The following is a 27,511-nucleotide window of genomic DNA, read 5'->3' as shown; positions in this document are numbered from 1 at the left end:
GCCATTCCCTTTCTGGATTGCCAAATTTCTGTCGGGAAATCTCCAGTTAGCTTTATGGGTTGTCCTTTGTAAGTTAAGGACTTCTTTTGTCTTCCTGCTTTTAAGATTTCTTTTCTTTATCACTATTTTTGCAAATGTAATTACAATATGTCTTGGTATTGGCCTGCTTTTGTTGACTTTGATAGGAGTTTCCTGTACCTCCTGGATCTGAGCATCTGTTTCCTTTCCCAGATTAGGGAAGTGTTCAGCTATTATTTATTCAAATAAATTTTCTGCCCAGTTTTATCCCTCTTCTTTTCTTCAGACTCATATAATACAACTGTATAATGTTTGATAAAGTCACTGAGTTCCTTAAGTCTATTATCTTTTTGCATCATTCTTATTTTTCGCTTTTGCTCAACTTCATTTCTATCAATTACTTTGTGTTTTAGGTCATTAATTTCTCTGCTTTTTCCAATCTGTTCTCATTGCATCAAGCATGTTCTAGTAATTGTTTGTTGGACACTTCCTCTCTGATTTATTTTTTTTTAACTTTTATCTGTGTGATAAAGATTTCACTGATGTCTTCTAATCTTTTCTCAATCCCAGTGAGTATCCTTGTCATTGTTTCTTTAAATTTTCTATCATCCATGTTAATTATATCTTTTTCACTTAGATCCCTGGTTGTGGGCTTGTCTTGTTCTTTCATTTGGGATGATATCCTCTCTCTTGAGATTGTCTTTGTCTCTGCCTTCTTCTGTGTTAGGCAAGGATATTATATGTCCTGCTTCTGAAATTAATGGCTTTTTGAAAAAGATGCTATGTAGAGTCAAGAGTCTGGTGAACAAGGGAATATCTCTGGTGTGTGTTTTATGTGCTCTGTTCTTGTGCTTTGGTTGCTCTTTCCCTCAGGCCAGTCATCTGCAGAGGGTCTTCTTGCCTCCTGTGGGAGGTGTTTGGTCCCTGGTTTGAATGTGGTGAGTTCTAACTGGATGTATTCTGGTCTGCTTGTGAAATGAGCCCTGACAGCACCTCAAACAGAACGGAGGGTTTGCAAAACTCTCTGGAGGGGAAGAGGTGGTGTGGGCATGGCTTTGTGTGGGACTTCTGGGGGAGGGGCCCTCCGGGCTGGGATTGAGGCAAGTGTGACTGAGTAGGGTGGTTCCACCGTAGTGCAGGTGATGGTGCTTGGTGTAAGCATGTTAGGAACCCAGTGTCAGTGCTACATTGCTTCCTGAAGGTGGCTCTGTGTTTATGCTTAGAGGTTTGGGATGGAAATAGCACCAGCCAGCTCCTTTGTTTCTAGAGAAGTGTCTCTGAGTGCTGACTCTCAGGGATGTGCTCTGAGAACAGTGTGAAGTGAAGTTCAATGTAATTCTTATCCTTGTTCCTCTATGGGTAAGGAGAATTTATTTATCTCTGAATTTTTTAAAAAAGATTTTCTCTTTGTGTTTGATATTCCAGTGTGACTATAATATGCATAGGTGTAGCCTTTTTTTTATATTTATTCTTCTTAGTATTCTCTGAGCTTTCTAGAGCTTTTGTCTGGTGTCTCTCATTAAGTTTGGAAAATTTTCAGTCCTTGTTACTTTAAACATTTCTTCTGTTCCTTTCCCTCACTCTTATTATTTTCATATTCCTATTACATTTATGCTACACTGTTTGTACTTGCTGCACAATAATTGTATATTCTATTCTGGGTTTTGTTTCCCAATCTTTGCTCCACATTTATTTCCATTTTGGGAAGTTTCTATTGACATACTTCAATTGTTGACTTTGTCTGGCCTACTGATGAGCCCATTAAAGGTATTAATTTTTTTGGAGTGTTTTTAAACCAGTATTTACTTTAGCTTCTCAATTTTCATCTCTACTTACATTTCCTATGTATTATTTTTTTATTCAAGTATAATTAACATACAGTTTTAATATCCCCATGTAGTCTTGTATGTTTTCCCTTCTTTTAAGCATACTAATCATAGTTATTTTAAAATCTCAGTCTGATAATTCTAAAATATGTGCTATATCGAATTCTGGTTCTGATGTTTGCTTTATCTCTTCAGACTGTGTTTTTTGTCTTTTTCACACCTTATAATTTTTGTTTTAAAGCCAGAAATGGTATATTAGCTAAAGAAAACTGAAACAAGCATGCCTCTAGTGGAATGCTTTATTTTTATCTGACTGAAAATTAGGTTATGTTTACTATTTGCTGTACCTGTTATATTAGTGGCTGTCATTTCTCATCCTCCTGTTATCTTTGGTGTATCCTAGAGAATCAAATTCAGTTCATTCTGAGGATTTCAGTTCTTTCCGTTGTAAACCACTGTTCTTATACAGAGCCCTATTGTGGTTGTGGTAAAATGTGTAGGGAGGAGAAAGATGTGATCAGGTCTCAATCTGTGAGCCTGTGTCCTCGGGCTATGACTTTCACAAGTGCTCTTTAGCTTTTTCCATCTTAGGTAAGACAGAAAGGCTAGAGGTGACTAGAGTTGAGTATTTCTTTCCCCATAGGTGTGGTAAAGTCCCCTCCCTAAGGAATGTGGTAAGAAAAGACCTCAAGATAAGGGAAGGCAACCTGGCTAAGTGCATAAGTGACATCCCTCAAGATCCTGTAACATGAGACCACCCAATCAGACTGTATGTCTATATGTTACCCATATATGGGAGACAATGAAGTAGAAAATGCATAAAAGGCTACATCACCCCACATTTGGCATTTGGGCCTCAGTCTTTTGGAAAAGAACCCTCTGAGTCCCTGTCAACATGAACAAAGTTGCTTTCTGGAAAGAAAAGTCTCAGTGTCTTGACTGTGTGAGGAGGCTGCTACACAGGAAATGCTAAAGGGGCCGGAGTTATGCATCTCCTTTCCCTTATATCAATGACTACAGGGTGGTGGATTTTAATATATCCTTTTCCCCACATCAGTTAGGCTCTGTTAAAAATAAAGTAGTTTAACTTTGGTAAAATAATTTCCTTTGAGGGTAAGGCTTTGTTAAGGAGAACAGAACATTCTGGGCATATTTTGAAATGGGTATTTTCCTGTCTCCCAGCCAGAAACATGAGGGGAATTTTCTCAAGTCTTCACCATGAAAACCTGATGGGGTTCCTGGAGATAGAACTCATTAAAGTGTAGTGATCCACTAAGGATTGGCCCCCAGGGGTTTTTATCTGTCATCTAAGTTCACACTGAGTCTCCAGCAATTTAAATGTTTCTACCAGGGTCCAGCTGTGGCTTCTGTTCCCTGTAAACTCTGATTCTCTGTTTCTGCCTATCTCTCCAGTTTTGGAGATAGCCCTGCCCTGTGAACTCAATCTCTGATGGATTTAAAGGAGTTGATCTTGCTTTGAGGAGGAGTAACAACTTCTAAACTCTTTAAATGTCAGACCAGAAACCAGAAGTCTTATAAGTTCCTCTACTTTATGAAATAAGTCTACTTTAATCAGGCTTTTTTTTTTTTTACTTCTCATAAGATATTTATAACTTTTCTGGCATTTATTTATTTACCTTTGCTTAACATTCTATTTTATGGGACCTTTCACATTTGAGTTTATAATATCTTTAAAGTAAGACCCTATAACTTATTTTATATGCTTCATAACTGATGAATTTCATTAAGATTTATAATATTGTGTTAAAATATCTAAGAATTCCTCTGTTCTGTTGTTTTAATCTTAGGGTTTAGTGAGAGAATGAATATCTCAAGGAAAGGAATAATGTAAGTTTTCTTTCACATTCCTGCTTACAAGTAAAGTAAAATTTTAGTCCAGTAATGTATATCAGTCATTTTTCTGCAGAAAGAGTTTTGAGTTTTTGAAGTTCCTAAAATCGTCATCTAAACCTGAATTTGTATCCATTAGCTGTAGTTTGATTGCTGAGTAATAATACTTACACTTTATGCAGTAATTACTATATACAAGTCACTGTTAAAAGCTTCTTTTATTATTTTTAACTTTCACAATAACCTTACTAAATGGGTATATATTATTTTCCTACTTTATAGTTGTGAACACTGAGACTTGTAAAAGTTAGGTGAAACCTCCAAAGTCAAACAGTAATATGGAATTCAAAAGATTTGGATTTCAAACCTAAGTTTATGTGACTATAGCCAACTTTCTTAATTACTCTGCTACATAGCCTCTTGATCTATCTCTACTCTATAAATCCCACGCTTTCAAATGAATCCCTATTTACCCTTCTAACTTCAAACTGTTAAACCTTATTGAAGAAAAATGTACTAGCCCTGCTAGCCAAAGGTGTCCAATTGGTCTTGCATGGTATTTTTTTTTCAAAACACCAAGTTTTGAAATTACATCATACATACTATTGATCAGTAGGTTGTTCTGCTGCAGTGGATTGAGGGTAGAAGCACCCCCAAGACCTGGCTGGTTAGACAGGGCTGCATGAGTAAGTCCATGTTGGGGTCCAGGAGCAGCAAGAGGAGACTGCAACTTATCCTTATCCCAGGAGGATTCACTTTCACCTGAAAAACATTTGTATGAACAGACTGCAATTTGACAACTTTCCATGAGAAGGCTTTGTGAAAATTCCCTTTTTAGAGTTTAATTTATTAGTCTTACTTCTTAGGAAAGTATTATTAGCATAGATAACTCATTTTAATAATGATTTCAAAAACTTTAATAACCTAGGATTTTAGCTGCCTCTGAGAAGACTAAACAACACTTACTAATGGTCTATTTACAAGCAATCTAAGCAAATCTGGGATCATAATGAATTAGCGTTATCGAAAGTGCTAATATGTTGAAAGCCATTAACTGACCACTACTGCCTCCCATTCCAATGCTTTACCATACACGTATAAAGTTTTAATGAAGAATAGTTGTTATTAATTCACAAAGAATACACTCATTAATAAGAGCATGATAACATGCAAAAATATGTGGTAAAAAAACAAAGTGATCAGTTACTTTGTTCTCAGATCTGGTCTTACAGAGGCTAATCTCTTCATACACAGCAGGCTTTTGTACAAAAAAAAAAAAAAAACTGAATAAAACATAAAACCATGGCCCCCAATTTGAAACTGTACTCTACTTTGATCTTCCACACTAGAGAATGAAGAAAAGTGTGTGTAAAGTGCAGACTACTATATTATTATAATGATCTGCAACAACATAGCTACTTAATCTGGGACTTAGGATACTGTGGAGACAGAACCATTGCTTAAAGTCATATGCAAAACAACCACAGAATTATCTCTAGGGCATCCTTTTAAGCACAATGCTTCAAAAAGAGGAGTAAGGGTTGAATTCCAATCGCTGCAGTAACAAACTATCTGGCTTTAGAAAAGAAAATGTATGGGCTGCCCCATATATTTGCTTGATTTGGTTAATTTATTCAGGGGTAAGTGGTTCTACTACCATTCCCATTCTGGGATTGTGACATTAGTATCTCTATTTGTATTACTCTATGTTTTCAGATCCAATTGGTATTCTTCCTGAAGATTTAAATTTTTTTTTTTTTTTCAACGTTTATTTATTTTTGGGACAGAGAGAGACAGAGCATGAACGGGGGAGGGGCAGAGAGAGAGGGAGACACAGAATCGGAAACAGGCTCCAGGCTCTGAGCCATCAGCCCAGAGCCCGACGCAGGGCTCGAACTCACGGACCGCGAGATCGTGACCTGGTTGAAGTCGGACGCTTAACCGACTGCGCCACCCAGGCGCCCCTCTTCCTGAAGATTTAAAATCTATTTAAGCAAACTATCTGCTAGAATCTCTGAGAGGTTTCTTTTTTAACCTTTCTATGCACTCATCTACTCTTACCCAGCTTTGGGAATCTCCTCCTCAGGACTCTTCAAGCTCCCTTGTGGCTGAAGTAAATCTCTAATCCTAAAGTGAAAGTCTTGGCCAGTTTCCAACTAGATAAGTTTCATTAAAAACAAAACAAAACAAAACCAGATTCTCCAGCGGTGTATATAAACCCTTAGGGGTACCTGTCCCTGCCTATATGAATGAAGCTTTTTTAATCAAACGGGGAAGAAATAAATAGCTAATTGTTCTGTTTTTGATATAAGCCATTCAGTTAGCGTGCATGGAAGCTTAGGAGGTAGGAAATTTGGTTGAATATGATAGCAATGGCTTAATGGACCTGAAAGCATTTTCCTGATCATGTTGAAGCTTGGTGTATTCGTTGAAAACATACCACACTCCTATGATTACCCCAATGGTTCTCTCTTTTCATCCAGATGTTTGCTGCTGTAAAGTTACTGCCTAGAAGCAGGGAGGTAATTTATGATTGATGCATTGATAGAATCTTACATTAACAAATTTGAAATTCCAATTATGATCAATAAGATATTGTTATGCTTTAATGAACAGGAATGGTGAGGTGAAGGGAAGGATTTTAATAAATAATTCAAGAAACCACATTGCAACAGTGACAATTCTTTACAAAAACATTGCACCAATAAACAGGATTAATACCAGAAAATGCAAAAACTTGAGAGATCAACTGTTGAGCAAAACCAGAACCACTCCATCATTTTAATACTATGTCCAAGGTATAAATTACCTTATTATTCCAGAACTGCACATTGTAAAATGATTAGCAAAACATTGACAAAGAAAGGTAGATTTATAAGACACTAAATTATATCAATGATATTAACATGGTATAGTACAATCACAGCAACAACAATATACATCAATATTAGGATTAAATTTATGCCAATATTTTATAAATTGAAAATCTCATAGTCCACATTTAATATTGAATGGTATATTACAACTCAATACCCCCCAAAACAAATAATACAATTACAAATGGGCAGAAGACATGAAGACACTTTTCTCCAAAGAAGACATCCAGATGGCCAGCAGACAAATGAAAAGATGCTCAATATCACTCATCAAGAGGTAAATGCAAATCAAAACCACAATGAGATATCACCACACACCTGTCAGAATGGCTAAAATCAAAACCACAGGAAACAAAAAAAAAGTGTTGGTGAGGATGCAGAGAAAAAAAGAATCCTCTTGTACTGTTGGTGGAAATGCAAATTAGTTCAGCCACTCTAAGAAACAGTATGAAGGTTCCACAAATTATTAAAAATAGGGGCGGTTTGGTGGCTCAGTCAGTTAAGTGTCTGGCTCTTGATCTTGGTCCAGGTCATGATCTTGTGTTTCATGGTATCAAGCCCCATCTGGACTGATGGTTCAGAACCTGCTTGGGATTCTCTCCCTCTTTCTCTACCCCTCCTCCGTTTGTGTTCTCTCTCTCAAAATAAATTTTAAAACTTTAAAAAATTAAAATAATAGAACTACCCTATTATCCAAGAATCACACTACTGGGTATTTACCCCAAAGAATACAAAAATACTATTTCAAAGGGATACATGTACCTGATGTTTATAGCAGCATTATCTATAGCCAAATTCTGGAAACAGTCCAAGTGTCCACTGATTGATGAATGGATAAAGATGTGATATATCATGATTGCACTCAAATGTGGAATTTAAGAGACAAAACAAATTAGCAAAGGGAAAAATAGAGAAAAAATCCAAAAAAAAAGAGACTCAATTATAGAGAAGAAGGTGGTGGTGGTTATGGACTTGGGGCAGGGGGCAGTGAGGGCATGGGTTAAATAGGTGATGGGGATTAAGGAGTGCACTTGTGACAAGCACACATTTCAAATAAATTTGAATAGAAATGTGTTTTTAAACCTTATTAAAGAATTCCAAGTGTATGCTTTGTTGACAGTTTTAGATGAATGTTTCCCAACAACTCTCTTCTTTTTAATTATTGTGTTAAAAATGATAGGAAGGTGGTTACCAGCTATTCCCATCTTCACTGAATATAGCTATAAGAAATTATCCTGCTTCCTGAAGGCAACTGTATATGAAGTGAGTGTAGGACAGTTTTTATATTTGAAATATGTGATGTATATAATATTAGACTAAAACTTAATATACCTTTTATTTTATTTTTATTTATTTTATTTTCATCATGGTAAGTGTACTCTTTAATCTGCATCCCCTATTTTCCTCACCTACCTCTCCTCTGGTTTGTTATCTATGTCTATTTCTCTCTCTCTCTCTCTCTCTCCCTCCCTCCCTCCCTCCCTCCTTCCCTCCCTTTGCTCATTTAGTACATCTGATTTTAACATCCACTGCCCTTAAAGCTAAAACATTATTTTTATCAATCTATTCTAGGGTCAAACATTTTTATCACTGTGTGGGGGGAGGGCTTGAATATCCACTTTCTTTTTTCTATTATCTATCTATCTATCTACCTATCTATATTAGTGTGCTAGTGTTGCCATAACAAAAGATGACATATTATAGACTGAATGCTTGTGTACCCCCAAATTCATATGTTTAATCTTAATTTCCAATGTGATCATATTGGGAGATGGAGCCCTTAGGAAGTGATTAGGTCATGAATAGGATAAATGCCTTTATAAAATAGATGACAAACAGCTCCTGAGACCCCTTATGCCATGGGAAGACACATGAACAAGAAAATGGGCCTCACCAGACACTGAATCTTCTAGTCTATGATATTTTTATTATGGCTTTTTGTTATGGCAGTCCAAAAGGACTAAGACAACACAGAATGGGCAGTTAACCAACCAAATTTATTTTCTTGCAGTTTTAGAGGCTAAAGGTCCAAGATCAAAATGTCAGCAGGTTTGGATTATCCTGAGGCCTTTTTTCTTAACTTACAGGTAGCCACCTTTTCACTGTTTCCTTATATGGTCTTTCCTTTGTGTGCACACATCCCTGGTAACTCTTTGTATGTCAAAAATTTTCTTTTTATAAGGATACCAGTCTATTGGATTAGGGCTCTCATTTTGATTTAAACACAATTTTAAAGATGCTATCTCCAGGGGCGCCTGGGTGGCGCAGTCGGTTAAGCGTCCGACTTCAGCCAGGTCACGATCTCGCGGTCCGTGAGTTCGAGCCCCGCGTCGGGCTCTGGGCTGATGGCTCAGAGCCTGGAGCCTGTTTCCGATTCTGTGTCTCCCTCTCTCTCTGCCCCTCCCCCGTTCATGCTCTGTCTCTCTCTGTCCCAAAAATAAATTAATGTTGAAAAATTTTTAAAAAAAGATGCTATCTCCAAATATGGACCATTGTGAGGTAATGATGGTTAGTACTTCAACAAATGAATTTTGGAGAGACACAATTCATCCCATAATACTAGAGTAAGCACCCTTTATTGAACCAGATCACACTTGCTTTCTGAAGCAATCCTTCTAATAAAGAGGAAAAAAAAAACTGGATAGCATGGCAACAAGGCATGTCTTAGAAACTGAGTATGAAGTGGTTTAGGGAAGCCTCATCAAAACCTTCACCTTTACTTCAAGAAAATATGTGTTACAACAGGGTCACTGCCCTTAAAGAGACACCAGCCTCCAAAAAGGCAACATTAAAATAGCAGCTTACACAACACGGGGGGAAAGGGGAGAGAGATCTGTTCATACTGATATTGGAGTATGAAAATGAGGGAGCTGGAAGGTGCTATTTTCCTTACCTTCCCCCTAGCATAAACACAATGCCACCTGCAGGAGGATAGGTGGTACAGACACTTTCTACCTAACATACTAGCAATACACCAGCACATGATTTCTTCTGGGGAACTGATCTACTCCAAGCCTGTTAGTCTCAGCTCTGGGCTCAGGGAAATTTTTGTTAAAGCTGCACATTCACTACATGTAGCCACCAGGTGCACAACTGCCACCATGCACTGTGCCAAGTCACCTCCTAGCAACAACCCAAATCACTATGCCATGCTCAGCTGTGCCCAGCCATTGCCAAGCTCAGGACACAGCCTCATACCCACAGTGACAATGGTGTGCAGAATCTCAACAGCCACAGTGCTTGGAGGGATCCAGCAAAGGACTAGTGGCTCAGCAAAAATTTTGCCAACAATGCTGCCCCACAGCCAAATTCCCCCACATGCATACCCGCTCAAAGCTGGCCTTCTTGGGTCCCATTAACACCACAGAGAGCAAGCACAGCCTACAACAGGCAGAGAGACAGTGCAAATTGCACTGAAAGGAAAAAGGACTCAGACACAACAGCAGGACAAAAGCAATACACATAGAATACTCTCCTGAAGTGCTAGCTTCTGCTGAACAGAGGACACTGCACTGCAGGGAATTCCAGGATTCTTCTTCATAAAGTCTTGACCTTCAAGAGGAGAAGACATAAATGCCTTTCTTAACACAAAGAAACAGACAGAGGAGCTAACAAAATGAGTAGACAGAGAAATTTATCCCAAATGAAAGAATGAGACAAGGCCACAGCCAGATATCTAAGTGAAACAGATATAAGTAACATGCCTGATAGAGAATATAAAGTTATGATCATAAGGATACTCACTGGACTTGAGAAAAGAGTGGAAGACATGAGTGACACCCTTAACACAGAGATAAGGAACAACAGACCAGAGATAAAGGACTCAAGCACAATATGAGAAACATGCCTGATGGGATGAACAGCAGGCTGGAAGGAGAGATATGAGTTAATTACATAGAGACAGCAATGGATATTAATCAAGCTGAAAAAAAAGACAGAAAAAATATGCAAAATGAGAAAAGACTTAGGGAACTCAGTGACCCCATCAAATATAATAAGATTTGTACAATAGGAGTTCCATAAGAAAAGAGAAAAAAGGGGGCAGAAAATTTATTTGAAGAAATAATAGCTGAAAACTTCCCTAATTTGGGGAAGGAAACACATCAAGATCAAGGAGGCACAGAGAAATCCTATCAAAATCAAAAAAAGTACACCCTACACCAAAATATATTGTAATCAAATTGGAGAAATATAGTGGTGAAGAAAGAATCTTAAAAACATCAAGACAAAAGAAGACAGCAACTTATTAGGGAAAACCCATAAGGCTAGCAGGAGATTTCTCAACAGAAACTTGGGAAACCGGAAGAAAGTGGCATGATATATTCAATGTGCTGAATGGGAAAAAACTGCAGCCCAAAATATTCCATTCAGTAAGGCTATCATACAGAATGGAAAGAGAGATAAATAGTTTCCCAAACAAAAACTAAATGAGTTCATAACCACTAAACCAGCCCTGCAAAAAATAATAAGGGGACTCTTTCAGTAGAAAGGAGAGGCCACAAGTGACAGTATAAATGTAGGAAATACAAAACTAGTAAAAAATGAATATTTCTGCAAAAAAGTCAAAGAACTCACAAAATAAACGATATAAACTATAACACATACCTAAACATGGGAAAGATAAGGATAAAAAATGAGTTCAAGTTTGAATGACCATCAACTTAATATAGGCTGCTATATGCAGAAGGGGTTATATACAAACCTAATGGTAACCATATATCCAGAACAACTAATAAATATGCAAAGATTAAAGAGAAAGAAATCCAAATATTTAAAGAAAATCAGCAAACTACAAAACCGAAAAAGACAAGAAAGGATCAAAGAAAGTCTTCAGAAACAATTACAAAGTAAATAATAAAATGATAATAAACACATATCTATCAGCAATTACTTTCAATGTAAATGGACTAAATGCTTCAATCACACGACATAGGATGTGATAATGCATTAAAAAAAGGAACAGCCATCTAGTGGTGCCTACAAGAGACACATTTCAGACCTAAGACAATTATAAATTGAAAGTGAGGAAATTGAGAAATGTTTATAATGCAAATGGATGTCAAAGAAAGGTGGAGTAGGGCTTAGGAGGACGCTGGGATCACCGCGTCCTGCTGATCACTTAGATTCCACCTACACCTGCCTAAATAACCCAGAAAACCACCAGAAGACTAGCAGAACAGAGTCTCCAGAGCCAAGCACAGATGAGAGGCCCACGGAAGAGGGTAGGAAGGGCGGCGAGGCAGTGCGTGCTCCACAAACTGGCGGGAGGGAGCCTGGGTGGAGGGGCGGCCTGCCAGCCAAGCAGAGCCACCGAGTCTGGTTGGCAAAAGTGGAGGGGCCAGACGGAGTGTGTTCTGAAAGCAACCGGGACTTGACATCTGGAAGGTTATAAGCTAACAGCTCTGCTCAGAGAACGGGAGGGTTGGAGGACAAAAGGAGGGAGAGATGTTGAGCCCCTGATGACAGAGCTCAGCTTGGCAGGGAACAAAGGCGCTCGCCAGCACCATCTCCCTCACGCATTCCCAGCCAAAATCCCAAAGGGAACCAGTTCCTGCCAGGGAACTTGCTTGCACCATGCAAAACCCAACGCTGTGCTTCTGTGCATCCCCAAAGGAAAACCAAGCTGAGCCTGCCTCTCCTGCCCCTGTGCACCTTGCCGATCCACCCCAGCTAATACGCCAGATCCCCAGCACCACAAGTCTGGCAGTGCGCAAGTAGCCCAGATGGGCCACACCACCCCACAGTGAATCCTGCCCCTAGGAGAGGGGAAGAGAAGGTACACACCAGTCTGACTGTGGCCCCTGCGGTGGGTTGGGGCAGACATCAGGTCTGACTGCGGCCCTGCCCACCAACACAAGTTATTCAAGACAGCACAGGGGAAGTGCCTGCAGTCCCACACCACTCCAGGGACTATCCAAAATGACGAAATGGAAGAAATCCCCTCAAAAAAAGTCCAGGAAATAACAACAGCTAACGAACTCATCAAAAAGGATTTAAACAATATAACAGAAAGTGAATTTAGAATAATAGTCATAAAATTAATTGCTGGGCTTGAAAACAGTATAAAGGACAGCAGAGAATCTCTTGCTAAAGAGATCAAGGGACTAAGGAACAGCCAGGAGGAGCTAAAAAATGCTATTAATGACCTGCAAAATAAAATGGAGACAACCACGGCTCGGATTGAAGAGGCAGAGGAGAAAATAGGTGAACTAGAAGATAAAATTATGGAAAAGAGGAAACTGAGAAAAAGAGAGATAAAAAAAACCAGGAGTATGAGGGGAAAATTAGAGAACTAAGTGATGCACTAAAGAGAAATAATCTACGCATAACTGGTATTCAAGAGGAGGAAGAGAGAGGGAAAGGTGCTGAAGGGGTACTTGAAGAAATAATAGCTGAGAACTGTCCTGATCTGGGGAAGGAAAAGGCATTGAAATCCAAGAGGCACAGAAACTCCTTTCAGAAGTAACTTGAATTGATCTTCCGCATTACATATCATAGTGAAACTGGAATACAAGGAAAAAGAGAAAATTCTGAAAGCAGCTAGAGATAAACATGCTCTAACATATAAAGGGAGACCTATAAGACTCATGACCAATCTCCCTACTGAAACTTGGCAGGCCAGAAAGGAATGGAGGGAGATCTTCAAAGTGATGAACAGAAAAAATATGCAGCCGAGAATCCTTTATCCAGCAAGTCTGTCATTTAGAATAGAAGAACAGATACAGGTCTTCCCAAACAAACAAAACCTGAAGGAATTTGTCACCACTAAACCAGCCCTACAAGAGATCCTAAGGGGGATCCTGTGAGACAAAGTACCAGAGACATCACTAAAAGCATGAAACCTACAGACATCACAATGACTCTAAACCCATATCTTTCTATAATAATACTGAATGTAAATGGAATAAATGCGCCAACCAAAAGACATAAGGTCTCAGAATTGATAAAAAAACAAGACCCATCTATTTGCTGTCTACAAGAGACTGATTTTAGACCTGAGGACACCTTCAGATTGAGAGTGAGGGGATGGAGAACTATTTATCATGCTACTGGAAGCCAAAAGAAAGCTAGAGTAGCCATACTTATATCAGACAAACTAGACTTTAAATTAAAGGCTGTAACAAGAGATGAAGAAGAGCATTACATAATAATTACAGGGTCTATCCATCAGGAAGAGCTAACAGTTATAAATGTCTATGCACCGAATACCGGAGCCCCCAAATATATAAAACAATTACTCACAAACATAAGCAACCTTATTGATAAGAATGTGGTGATTGCAGGGGACTTTTTAACACTCCACGTACAGAAATGGATAGATCATCTAGACACACGGTCAATAAAGAAACAAGTGCCCTGAATGATACATTGGATCAGAAGGACTTGACAGATATATTTAGAACTCTGCAACCCAAAGCAAGAGATTATACTTTCTTCTCGAGTGCACATGGAACATTCCCCAAGATAGATCACATACTGGGTCACAAAACAGCCCTTCATAAGTACACAAGAATTGAAATCATACCATGCATACTTTCAGACCACAATGCTATCAAGCTTGAAATCAACCACAGGAAAAAGTCTGGAAAACCTCCAAAAGCATGGAGGTTAAAGAACACCCTACTAACGAATGAGGTGTTAGGTGGAATCTAAGTGATCAGCAGGACGCGGTGATCCCAACCAAGCAATTAGAGAAGAAATTTAAAAATATATGGAAACAAATGAATATGAAAATACAGCAATCCAAATGCTTTAAGACGCAGTGAAGGAAGTCTGAGAGGAAAATACATTGCAATCCAGGCCTATCTCAAGAAACAAGAAAAATCCCAAATACAAAATCTAACAGCACACCTAAATGAAATAGAAGCAGAACAGCAAAGACATCCCAAACCCAGCAGAAGAAGAGAAATAATAAAGATCAGAGCAGAAATAAACACTATAGAATCTAAAAAAAACTGTAGAGCAAATCAACGAAACCAAGAGTTGGTTTTCTGAAAAAATAAACAAAATTGATAAACCTCTAGCCAGGCTTCTCAAAAAGAAAAGGGAGATGACCCCAATAGATGAAATCATGAATGAAAATGGAATTATTACCACCAATCCCTCATAAATACAAGCAATTATCAGGGAATACTATGAAAAATTATATGCCAACAAACTGGACAACCTGGAAGAAATGGACAAATTCCTAAGCACCCACACACTTCCAAAACTCAAACATGAAGAAATAGAAAACTTGAACAGACCCATAACCAGCGAAGAAATCGAATCAGTTATCAAACATCTCCCAATAAAAAAGAGTCCAGGACCAGATGGCTTCCCAGGGGAGTTCTACCAGACATGTAAAGCAGAGATGATACATATCTTTCTCAAGCTGTTCCAAAAAATAGAAAGGGAAGGAAAACTTCCAGACTCATTCTATGAAGCCAGTATTACTTTGATTCCTAAACCAGACAGAGACCCAGCCAAAAAAGAGAACTACAGGCCAATATCCCTGATGAATATGGATGCAAAAATTCTCAATAAGATACTAGCCAATCGAATTCAACAGCATATAAAAAGAATTAGTCACCATGATCAAGTGGGATTCATTCCTGGGGTGCAGGGATGGTTCAACATTCGCAAATCAATCAATGTGATACATCACATTAATAAAAGAAAAGATAAGAACCATATGATCCTGTCAATCAATGCAGAAAAGACATTTGACAAAATTCAGCAACCTTTCTTAATAAAAACCCTCGGGAAAGTCGGGATAGAAGGAACATACTTAAACATCATAAAAGCCATTTATGAAAAGCCCACAGCTAACATCATCCTCAATGGGGAAAAACTGAGAGCTTTTTCCCTGAGATCAGGAACACGACAGGGATGTCCACTCTCACCACTGTTGTTTAACATAGTGTTGGAAGTGCTAGCATCAGCAATCAGACAACAAAAGGAAAACACAGGCATCACAATTGGTAAAGATGAAGTTAAGCTTTCACTTTATGCAGATGACATGATATTATACATGGAAAATCCGATAGACTCCACCAAAAGTCTGCTAGAACTGATACATGAATTTAGCAAAGTTGCAGGGTACAAAATCAATGTACAGAAATCAGTTGCATTCTTATACACTAATAATGAAGCAACAGAAAGACACATAAAGAAACTGATCCCATTCACAATTGCACCAAGAAGCATAAAACACCTAGGAATAAATCTAACCAAAGATGTAAAAGATCTATATGCTGAAAACTATAGAAAGCTTATGAAGGTAATTGAAGAAGGTATAAAGAAATGGAAAAACATTCCATGCTCATGGATTGGAAGAATAAATATTGTCAAAATGTCAATACTACCCAAAGCTATCTACACATTGCACCAGCATTCTTCTCGAAACTAGAACAAGCAATCCTAAAATTCATATGGAACCACAAAAGGTCCCGAATAGCCAAAGTAATATTGAAGAAGACCAGTGCAGGAGGCATCACAATCCCAGACTTTAGCCTCTACTGCAAAGCTGTAATCATCAAGACAGCATGGTACTGGCACAAAAACAGACACATAGACCAATGGAATAGAATAGAAACCCCAGAACTAGACCCACAAACTTATGGCAGGACAAAGCAGGAAAAAACATCCAATGGAAAAAAGATAGTCTCTTTAACAAATGGTGCTGGGAGAACTGGACAGAAACATGCAGAAGGATGAAACTAGGCCACTTTCTCACACCATTCACAAAAATAAACTCAAAATGGATAAAGGACCTAAATGTGAGACAGGAAACCATCAAAACCCTATAGGAGAAATCAGGAAAAGACCTCTCTGACCTCAGCCGCAGCAATTTCTTACTTGACACATCCCCAAAGGCAAGGGAATTAAAAGCAAAAATGAACTACTGGGACCTTATGAAGATAAAAAGCTTCTGCACAGCAAAGGAAACAGCCAACAAAATTAAAAGGCAACCAATGATATGGGAAAAGATATTTGCAAATGACATATAGGACAAAGGGCTAGTATCCAAAATCTATAAAGAGCTCACCAAACTCCACACCCAAAAACCAAATAACCCAGTGAAGAAATGGGCAGAAAACATGAATAGACACTTCTCTAAAGAAGACATCCGGATGGCCAACAGGCACATGAAAAGATGCTCAACGTCGCTCCTCATCAGGGAAACACAAATCAAAAACCACACTCAGATATCACCTCACACCAGTCAGAGTGGCCAAAATGAACAAATCAGGAGACTATAGATGCTGGAGAGGATGTGGAGAAACGGGAACCCTCTTACACTGTTGGTGGGAATGCACATTGGTGCAGCCACTCTGGAAAACAGTGTGGAGGTTCCTCAAAAAATTAAAAATAGACCTACCCTATGGCCCAGCAATAGCACTGCTAGGAATTTATCTAATGAATACAGGAGTGCTGATGCATAGGGGCACTTGTACCCCAATGTTTATAGCAGCACTCTCAACAATAGCCAAATTATGGAAAGAGCCTAAATGTCCATCAACTGATGAATGGATAAAGAAATTGTGGTTTATATACACAATGGAGTACTACGTGGCAATGAGAAAGAATGAAATATGGCCGTTTGTAGCAACATGGATGGAACTGGAGAGTGTGATGCTAAGTGAAATAAGCCATACAGAGAAAGACAGATACCATATGGTTTCACTCTTATGTGGATCCTGAGAAACTTAACAGGAACCCATGGGGAAGGGGAAGGAGAAAAAAAAAAAAAAAGAGGTTAGAGTGGGAGAGAGCCAAAGCATAAGAGACTGTTAAAAACTGAGAACAAACTGAGGGTTGATGGGGGGTGGGAGGGAGGGGAGGGTGGGTGATGGGTATTGAGGAGGGCACCTTTTGGGATGAGCACTGGGTGTTGTATGGAAACCAATTTGTCAATAAATTTCAAAAAAAGAAAAAAAAAAGAGAATAGCATTCGAGCTCTATTTTTTAAGTTTAATTATTTATTTATTTAGTTTTATTTACTTATTTACTTAGAGCACAGCAGGGGCGGGGCAGAGAGAGAGGAAGAGAGAGAATCGCAAGCAGGCTCCACTTTCAGCCTGGAGCCCTATACGGGGCTTAATCACATGACCGAAAGATCATGACCTCTACTGATATCCAGAGTCAGACGCCCAACCAAGCCACGCAGGCACCCTTTGTGTTCTATTGTTATAAATAAGGTATATATTTTTCAGAGAAACTGTTGCCCCATAAAATGTAAATTTTAGCATCCAGAGAAAAGAACTTTTGCCTCATGGTTAAAAATGATTTCGATACAAATAAGTCCTAGGGGTTACTAAAGGTTTCCTGACAAATTTCTACAAGTTATTTAAGATAAATACTAGGATCTTATAATGATCTCCTAGAGGAGGCACTTGTAACCATTCATGACCCAATTAGAGAGGCCTGACATTTTGATTCATACAGAAAAAGAAACCTGGTGTGGGAATGCGTTAGGTAAAGCAGATGTGGACTCAATTTTAACATGGAGAATAATCCTTGTGAAATGACTTTAATTTTGTTGGCAAGAAAGAGGATTTAAACATCTTCACTAAAGTTTAGAAATACCTTTCCCTAGGAAATATCTTGGGTTCAAAAGAGAAGTGAATTGTGAAACAGGCAGAGTTAAGTATCTGGGTCCCTGACTTTCAGTTCTCTTTTCTCCTAGTTGTACACAATCTCTGTCCATTGGGCTTTGCCCAGGGAACTCCACCCTCTCATCAGCAGCAACTCTCACACTTTCATTCACACTAATATGTAAACAACTTACAAATGTAAAAATTACAATACCATAGGGAGATTTAAAATGAATTTTGTATTTTGCATTAGATAGGCACTAAGAGAGTTGGCAATACCAGAAACATTGTGATTTGCCAGAGCCCATGAAATCATCTTACTTACAGATAAAACCAGCTCTGTTGAAGTGTCCTATATTATTCAATTAATTAAATCTGATTTTACTAAAGGGAACATGTTTTTTTCGAATCCATGCCCAGTCAACTTCCCTCAGTAAGTCAGAAACCAAAACTCTCACACATGAGTGAAATAAATATTTCATAGAGTGACTACATTAAGTTTCTATATTCAGTTTCTATCCTGAGAGCCAGTGGCCTTAATGGAGATTCCTATGAAGTTTCTCCAACTCTGTTTATTCCTGGAGAGCTACTGATTTTCACTGTGTGTACTTGTTTTTTGTTTGTTTTTTTGTTTTGTTTTTGTTTTTCCTCCAGTATATATCTTGCTGCTTAATTATTTATTAATAAAATTTAGGGGGCATCTGGGTGGCTCAGTTGGTTAAGCATCCGACTCGTGGTCTCTCCTTGGTCATGATCTCTCAGTTTGTAAGTTCCAGTCCTGCATCTGGTTCGGGCTCTGTGCTGACAGCTCAGAGCCTGCTTGGATTCTCTCTCTCTCCCTCTCTTTCTGCCCCTCCCTTGCCCACTCTCTCTCTCTCTCTAAAAATAAATAAATAAACTTTTTAAAAATAGGCAGAAATATATTCAGAGTATTTTGATAAACACTTATGTGTAAGCATTATCCTTTTATCATTAAATTATATGTTTATATTCAGATAAAGAATATATGTATGTGTGTATGATACACAAATATAAATGTTTGTGTGTGATTTGGGGTGTGATGATTCCCTTGAAGTTGCTCTTGTTTAACCGTTTTAAGGTTTAATACTGAGGCTTATCTCTCTCCATATTGTAAGGCAGGAGAGAAAGGAAAAATCCTGAGAGTATAATTGCCCTGAGGATATACCTGAATCCATGAACAATGTGTTCTAAGACAGTTCAGGTAGTGGAAAACTTCCCAATATAAAATTTCTTCTCATCTTGTTTTCATGCTCATGCTATTTCAGCAGGAAAGTCTTGTGCAACCCTCCTGCTATCCCAGTGTCAAATAGGCATGTGTTTATCCCTGGTAGCAGTACTCTTTGCATTATTCTTTGACTAATCTTTTGTCTCCTAAAAAATCTTACCTCTACCTGTGAGCAGTAGCCAAGAGTTGGAGCACTAGGCTAATTCTAGAAAGATTGTAGAAAACTATGGATTTTGATGACAATACTATTATAATGACTCTTTTGTGGTATGATTTATTTATATGTTGCATATTGATATACTATAAACTTTAGAAAAGTCAGAGGTCAGTTCTTCTCTCCCTATATCAACTAAACTATCATATGTCACTTCTTAAATTCTCTTTAAGGCACAACCTTTGAGCTTCTCAACATTCTTGGGGGCACTGCAGTTTCTGCTATTCAGCAGGAACAGCTTCCCTGTAAAAAAGGGAATTATAATGTTGGAATACCATGACATTTGCACAAGAGAGCACATAGAGTGCATAGTATCCAAGAAATGCATGATAAATTACAATCTATTTTTTGAAAACTATCTGTGGATGTATAATCCACAAACTTCATTTGGCGAATGTAAAATGTTGTAGTCACTTTGAAAAATAGTTTGGAATTTCTTCAAAATGGTAAACATAGAGTTACCATTTGACCTAGCAATTCCACTTCTAGGTATACACCGAAGAGAAATGAAAACACATGTCCACCTAGAAACTTGCACATGAACATTGATATCAGCATTATTTATAAGAGGAAAAAAGTAGAAACAACTTAAATATCCATCAACAGATAAATGGTGAAACTAAATGTAGTACTTTTTTATGATGTAAAATTATTCAGGCATTAGAAGCAGAGAAATACTGATAAAATGATACAATACAGGTGAAACTTGAAAATATTATGTCAAGTTACAGGCCAATATCCTTGATGAACATAGATGCAAAAAATCCTCAACAAAATAATAGCAAAGAGAATTCAACAATACATTAAAAAAATTCACCATGATCAAGAGGGATTTATTCCTGGGTTGCAAGAGTGGGTCAATACTCACAAATCAATCAATGTGATACATGACATCAATAAGAGAAATGATAAGAACCATAAGACCACTTCAATAGATTCAGAAAAAAAAATATTGACAAAGTGCAACATGTATTCATAATAAAAAAAGCCCTCAACAAAGTAGGCTTAGGGGAACATAACTCAACATGATAAAGGCCATATATGAAAACCCACAGATAACATTATCCTCTATGGGGAAAAATTGAAAGCTATCCCCCTAAGGTCAGGAACAAGACAAAGATGTCCACTCTCATCACTGTTATTGTTATCACTTCCATCACATAGTACTGGAAGACTTAGTCGCAGCATTCAGAAAACAAAAAGAAAGAAAAGGCATCTAAATCGGTAAGGAAGAAGTAAAAATTATACTATTTGCAAATGACGTGATACTTTATATAGAAAATCCAAAAGACTCCACCAAAAAATTGTTAGAACTAATAAATAAATTAGGTAAATTCCCAATACAAAATTAACGTACAGAAATCTGTTGCATTTCTATACACCAATAATGAAGCAACAGAAAGAGACATTAAGAAAGCAATCTCTTTTACAAAGGCACCAATAATAATAAGATAGATAGGAATAATCCTAACCATAGAGGTGAAAGATCTGTACTCTGATAACTATAAAATACTGATGACAGAAATGTAAGATGACAGGGGCGCCTGGGTGGCTCAGTCGGTTAAGCGTCTGACTTCGACTCAGGTCACGATCTTGCGGTCCGTGAGTTCGAGCCCCGCGACGGGCTCTGGGCTGATGGCTCGGAGCCTGGAGCCTGCTTGCGATTCTGTGTCTCCCTCTCTCTCTGCCCCTCCCCCGTTCATGCTCTGTCTCTCTCTGTCTCAAAAATAAAAATAAAACGTTAAAAAAAAAAAGAAATGGAAGATGACACAAATAAACGGAAAGACTTTCCATATTCATGGATTGAAAGAATATTGTTAAAATGTCTATGCTACCCAAAGCAATCTACACATTTAATGCAATCCCTATCAAAAAACCAGAAGTATTTTTCACAGTACTAGAACAAACAATTCTAAAATTTGTATGGAACCTCAAAAGACCCTAAAGAGCCAAAGCAATTTTGAAAAAGAAAACCAAAGGTAGAGACATTATCATTCCAAGCTTTATATTACAAAGTTGTGGTAATCAAAACAGCATGATACTGGCACAAATATAGACACATAGATTAGGGAAACAGAATAGAAAACCCAGAAATAAACCCACAATTATATGATCAATTAATCTTTAACAAAGCAGGAAGGAAATGTCTTTTCGACAAATGATGTTGAAAATGTCTTTTCAACAAATGATGTTGGGAAAACTGGATAGCACCATGCAAAAGAAAGAAAGTGAACCACTTTCTTCCACCATATGCAAAAATAAATTAAAAATGGATTAGTCTTAAATGTGAGACCTGAAACCATAAATCTCCTAGAAAACAAACAAGCAGTAATTCATTTGACATTGGCTATAGCAACTTCTTTCCAGACATACTTCTAAGGGAAGGGAAACAAAAGAAAAACTAAAATGTTGGGACTACATCAAAATAAAAAGTTTCTGCACAGTGAAGGAAGCAATAAACAAAACTAAAATTCAACCTATATATAGAATGGAAGAATGTAATTGCAAATGACATATATGGCAATGGTTTAGTATCCAAAACATATAAAGAACTTATAAAACTCAACACTCAAAAAACAATCCAATTAGAAAATTGGCAGAAGGCATGAACAGACATCTCTCCAAAGAAGACATCCAGAGGGTCAAAAGACACATGAAAAAGACACAGGTCAACATCACTCATTATCAGGGAAATGCAAATCGAAACTACAATAAGATATCACCTCACCCCTGTCACAATGACTAAAATCAACAATAAGGAACACAACGAACAGGAAGTGTTGAGCATCTTTTCATGTGTCTGTTGGCCATCAACTGACGAATGGATAAAGAAGATGTGGTTTATATACACAATGGAATACTACTTGGCAATGAGAAAGAATGTAATCTGGCCGTTTGCAGCAACGTGGATGGAACTGGAGGGTATTATGTTAAGTGAAATAAGACAGGCAGAGAAAGATACCATATGTTTTCACTCATTTGTGGATCTTGAGAAACTTACTAAAAGACCATGGGGAGGGTAAGGAGAAAAAATGTTACAGAGAGGGAGGGAGGCAATCCATAAGAGACTCTTAGTATAAATACTGAGAACAAACTGAGGGTTGATGGAGGGTGGTGGAGAGGGGAAAGTGGGTGATGGGCATTGAGGAGGGCACTTGTTTGGATGAGCACTGGGTTTTGAATGGAAACCAATTTGACAATAAATTATATTTAGAAAAAAAAAGAGAAGTGTTGGTGAGGATGTGGAGAAAAGGGAACCCTCTTGCACTGTTGGCGAGAAGGCAAATTGGTGTAGCCACTCTAGAAAACAGTATGGAGTTCCTCAAAAAGTTAAAAATAGAACTACCCAATGACCCAGCAATTGCACTACTCAGTATTTACCCAAAGAATAAAAAAGCACTAATTCAAAAGGATACATGCACCCCTATATTTATAGCGGGATCATTTACACTAATCAAGATATGGAAGTAGGCCAAGTGTCCATCAACTGATGAATACATAAAGAGGATGTGATGTATACATATGCACTACAATATTATTCAGACAAAAGAAAGGAATCTTGCCATTTGCAACAACATGGATAGATCTAGACAGTATAATGTAAGCAAAATAAGTCAGAGAAAGACAAATACCATATGATTTCACTCATATGTGGAATTTAAGAAGCAAAACAAATGAGCAAAGGGAAGAAGAGAAATAGAGGCAAACCAAGAAACAGACTCTTAATTATAGACAACAGGGGCACCTGGGTGGCTTAGTCAGTTAAGCATCTGACTTCCACTCAGCTTGGGTCATGATCCCATGGTTCATGGACTCAAGCCCTGCATTCGGCTTTCTGCTCTAAGGGCAGATCCTGTATCAGATCCTCTGTCTCCCTCTCTGCCCCTACCTCACACGCATGCATTTTTTTTCTTCTCTCTCTCAAAAGTAAATAAACATTTTTTTTAAATTATAGAGAACAAACTGATGGTTACCAGAGGAGAGAGTGATTAGTGGATGTGTTAAATAGGTGATGGGGATTAAGTCAAACACTTGTCATGATGAGCACCAGGTGATGTATGTAATTGCTGAATCACTATATTGTACACGTGAAACTAATATAACAATGTATGTTAATTAACTAGAATTAGAAACTTACAAAGCCATAAAAACATTTTGTCAAGTTAAAAAATCCAGACCTAAGAGGTCACATTTTGTAGGATTGCACTTATATAAGATGTCTAAAATAGACAAATTCATACAGTACAATGAATTATTAGACTAGCAGTCGCCAGGGGCACCGGGGTGGCTCAGTCTATCAAGGGTCCAACTCTTGACTGAGTCACCCAGGCGCCCCTACAAATGACCTTTTTAAAAATAAAATATACCAATAGTCAGCTATTGTAAAAACCATTTATGAACACAATCTCCCAAGTAACATATACATAACAACTCATTTACAATAATTCCTCCAAAGGTTTTAGATAAAGGAATTAAAATTTTATTTTTCTTGGTCTAGTTCAAGAGCTATTGCTTACATTATCCTTTTCTGTTGCTTTTCACCTGTTGGCATTTATTTTTTTCACCTGTTTGCATTTCATCTGTAAGGAAAACATGTGTTTCCTAGAAGATGCTGCAAATCAATTTGAAAATACCTTGAAGAGAACTGTATGGTGGGTAATACCCAGTATAACTTCCTAAAGATCAAGACTTGTTAGATAAATCTAATCTCCTTCTTTGACAGAATGACAGCCTGAGGATAGAGGGGAAGCAATAGATGTAATTTATTTTGACTTTGTCAAGGTTTCTGAGACCAATCTAAACAATTGGCTCATCAATAAAGTGTGAAAAATCCAGGCAGGTCACAGGGCTAGAGAGAGTTCCCAGAAGGCAGGAGAGGAGCACTCAAAGAATGATCATCCATGGATTAATGTCAGTTTGGGGCAATGATACAAAATATCTCCTAGATCCCAAGGGCAGACAAACGTTTGTATCAGTGTCCTGAAAACAAACATAGGACATTTTAACCAAGTGACACTAGACCAAAACTCTGACAATGAGTTCAGAATCTGAAGTTACATTGCTAAATGTAAGACACAATAAGAAATAAATGATATGGGGTGCCTGGGTGGCTCAGTCAGTTAAGCGTCTGACTTTGGCTCAGATCATGATCTCGCCTTCAGCGGGTTCGAGTCCCATGTCAAGCTCTATGCTGACAGCTGAAAGCCTGGAGCCTGCTTCAGATTCTGTCTCCCTCTCTCTCTGTCCCTCGCCTGCTCATTCTCTCTCTCTCTCTCTCTCTCTCTCTCTCTCAAAAATAAACATTTTTAAAAATTGGGGGGGCACCTGAGTGGCTCAGTCAGTTAAGTGTCCAACTTCGCCTCAGGTCATGATCTTGCCTTCAGCGGGTTCAAGACCCGCATCAGGCTCTGTGCAGACAGCTCAGAGCCTGGAGCCTGCTTCCGCTTCTATGTCTCCCTTTCTCTCTCTGCCCTACCCCACCTATGCTCTCTCTTTTTCTCTCTCTCCTTCTCTCTCTCTCTCAACAATAAACATTATTTTTTTAAAAATGTTAAAGAAATAAATGATGGAATTTCAGATCATTGGATTCAGGAGAGCATCCATTAAGTATAAATAATACAAGCAGATAATAGGGACAGAAAAAAGATGTTCAAGTATCATAGAATGACGATTAGAGTTCAAAAACCATAATGATTATTTCAGACTCCTTCATTGTAATTACAGTACAAAAATAGAAAGGGACTTGTTCAAAATCACAGAACAAAACTGTAGCAGAAATACATATTTAAAATTAATGTATAAAAACACAGAAATTCTTAAGGAGCATAACATGTAGGAACCAAGATAGTAAATTCAACACTACTTAGATCCTTCCTCAGAAGTGGAGTTCTAGGGACACCTGGGGGCTCAGTCGGTTGACCATTCAACTCTTGATTTTCGTTCAGGTCATGATCTCACAGTTTGTGAGTTTGAGCACCGTATCAGGCTCTGTGCTAATAGTGTGGAGCCTGCTTGGGATTCTCTCTCCTCTCTCTCTCTCTCTGTCCTTATCCCTCTGGCGTGCTCTCTCTCTCTCTCTCAAAACAAATGAATAAACTCAAAAAAAAATTTAAAGACATGGAGTTCTGCCCTTTGGTCTAAAGATAATCTAATTGGGTGGCACCTGGGTGGCTCAGTCAGTTGGGCATCTGATTCTTGGTTTCAGCTCTGGTCGTGAACTCACAGTTTGTGGGTTTGAGCTCTGCATTGGGCTCTGGGCTCCTGCACTGAGAGCCTGCTTAGAATTCTCTCTCTCTCTCTCTCTCTCTCTCTCTGTCCCTTCCCTGCTCACTCTGTCTTTCAAAATAAATAAATAAACTTATTTTTTTTTTTAAAGAGAGGCACCTGGGTGGCTCGGTCAGTTAAGCATCAGACTTCGGTTCAGGTCATGATCTTGCAGTTCATAAGTTTGATCCCCATGTTGGGTTCTGTGGTGACAGCTCAGAGCCTGAAGCCTGCTTCCGAGTCTGTGTCTCCTTCTCTCTTTGCCCCTCCCCCACTTGTGCTCGCTCTCTCTCTCTCTCTCTCTCTCTCAAATCTAAACATTAAAAAAATTTTAAACATAGTCTACTTGGGGGCAGGATGGGAGAAAAGTATTAAGAATAAAGACACAGAATGACTACAGCTGGAAAAATAAGATCTATAAGGAAAGATCACATCATTTCGAACAATTCATTGTGAAAAAGAGATAATGCTTAGGCTTAACTTGAACATGGTTTTATACAAACTGCCTTAATAACACTGACAGAACAAGTTGTTAATCTGCTACGTGATTTATTAAGAGTAAACATAATAATTCTCCATTACTCAGAGCTGCTTATGCCTGGAATAAGTTTTGAGAAGGGTCTTTAAAACTAAAATGGGTTCTGGGAGCACCTGGCTTGCTCAGTTGGGAAAGCACATGACTCTTAATCTTGGGATTGTGAGTTTGAGCCCCATGTAGGGTGTAGAGATTACTTTTAAAAAATGGGTTATTCTGGCTTACATTCTTTTTTAAAAAGTGTATTTATTTTTGAGAGAGAAAGAGAGAGTGCAAATGGGGGGCAGGGAGGGAGAGGGAGAGAGAGAGAGAGAGAGAGAATCCCAAGCATGCTCCATGCTCACCTCCACATGGGGCTTCATCACAAGACCAAGAGATCACTACCGCAAGATCATGACCTGAGATGATATCAAGAGTCAGATAGGCATGAAAGTAAGACAGGTAGAATGCTTAAAGTATTACAATTCTATGAGAAAAGCCAAAAACAGTTCCTTGAATCAGGATCAAATAAAAAAGCATGCTTCATTTGATTCTCTAGAAACATTTTACTCCTATATAATGAGGTGTTTGGATAACAAAGAATGAAGGTAACTGGGAATTTTCTAATTCAACTTTGCAGGTTAATCAACCATATATACTTTGATTCTTTCCACAATAAGTTATATTTTCTAAAAGGTAAAATATTCAACATCTGCTCAGAAGATAAACCAACATACAAATCAGAGCAAGCAGGGACTCAGAGGATAAAGATTTACATGGTTATCATTGTGGATTCTCCAGAGGAAATCACTGTGCACAGTTCTTCCTGAAATAAGCAATGTAGTTGAAAAATACTCCATTTGTTTCTACTTCCATTTATTTCTTAATAGGCAACCCTCAAAGTCTTTGTTATAGTAAAAGAATAAAAAGACCTGCTGCTGTATAACTATATTTCTGATTTGACAGCTATAATTATAATAATTCAAGCATATATTTCCCACAAACTCCCCACAGCCATAACATTTAGTGATTCATTATAAAGCTCCAGGAGCAATAGTACACAGACTAATTTCCTAAAACAATAAAATACAGAATTTCTCATTGGAGCTAAATGAAACATGAA

General features: G+C 38.1%; 1 protein-coding gene across 1 annotated transcript in view; it reads right to left on the bottom strand.

The window, feature by feature from the left end:
• The window catches only part of DACH2 (dachshund family transcription factor 2), a 305,011-nt gene that overhangs the window by 97,665 nt on the left and 179,835 nt on the right, over positions 1-27,511 (bottom strand). The window contains exon 5 of the mRNA XM_032592066.1: positions 4,299-4,457. Within this exon, the coding sequence (XP_032447957.1) occupies positions 4,299-4,457 (159 nt within the window). The remainder of the gene's footprint in view (positions 1-4,298; positions 4,458-27,511) is intronic.

The sequence above is a fragment of the Lynx canadensis genome, chromosome X (genome assembly GCF_007474595.2).
Source record: "Lynx canadensis isolate LIC74 chromosome X, mLynCan4.pri.v2, whole genome shotgun sequence".
Classification (NCBI taxonomy): Eukaryota; Metazoa; Chordata; class Mammalia; order Carnivora; family Felidae; genus Lynx; species Lynx canadensis.
Note: the sequence above shows the minus strand (reverse complement) of the source record. Positions and strands in the feature narration are given on the sequence as shown.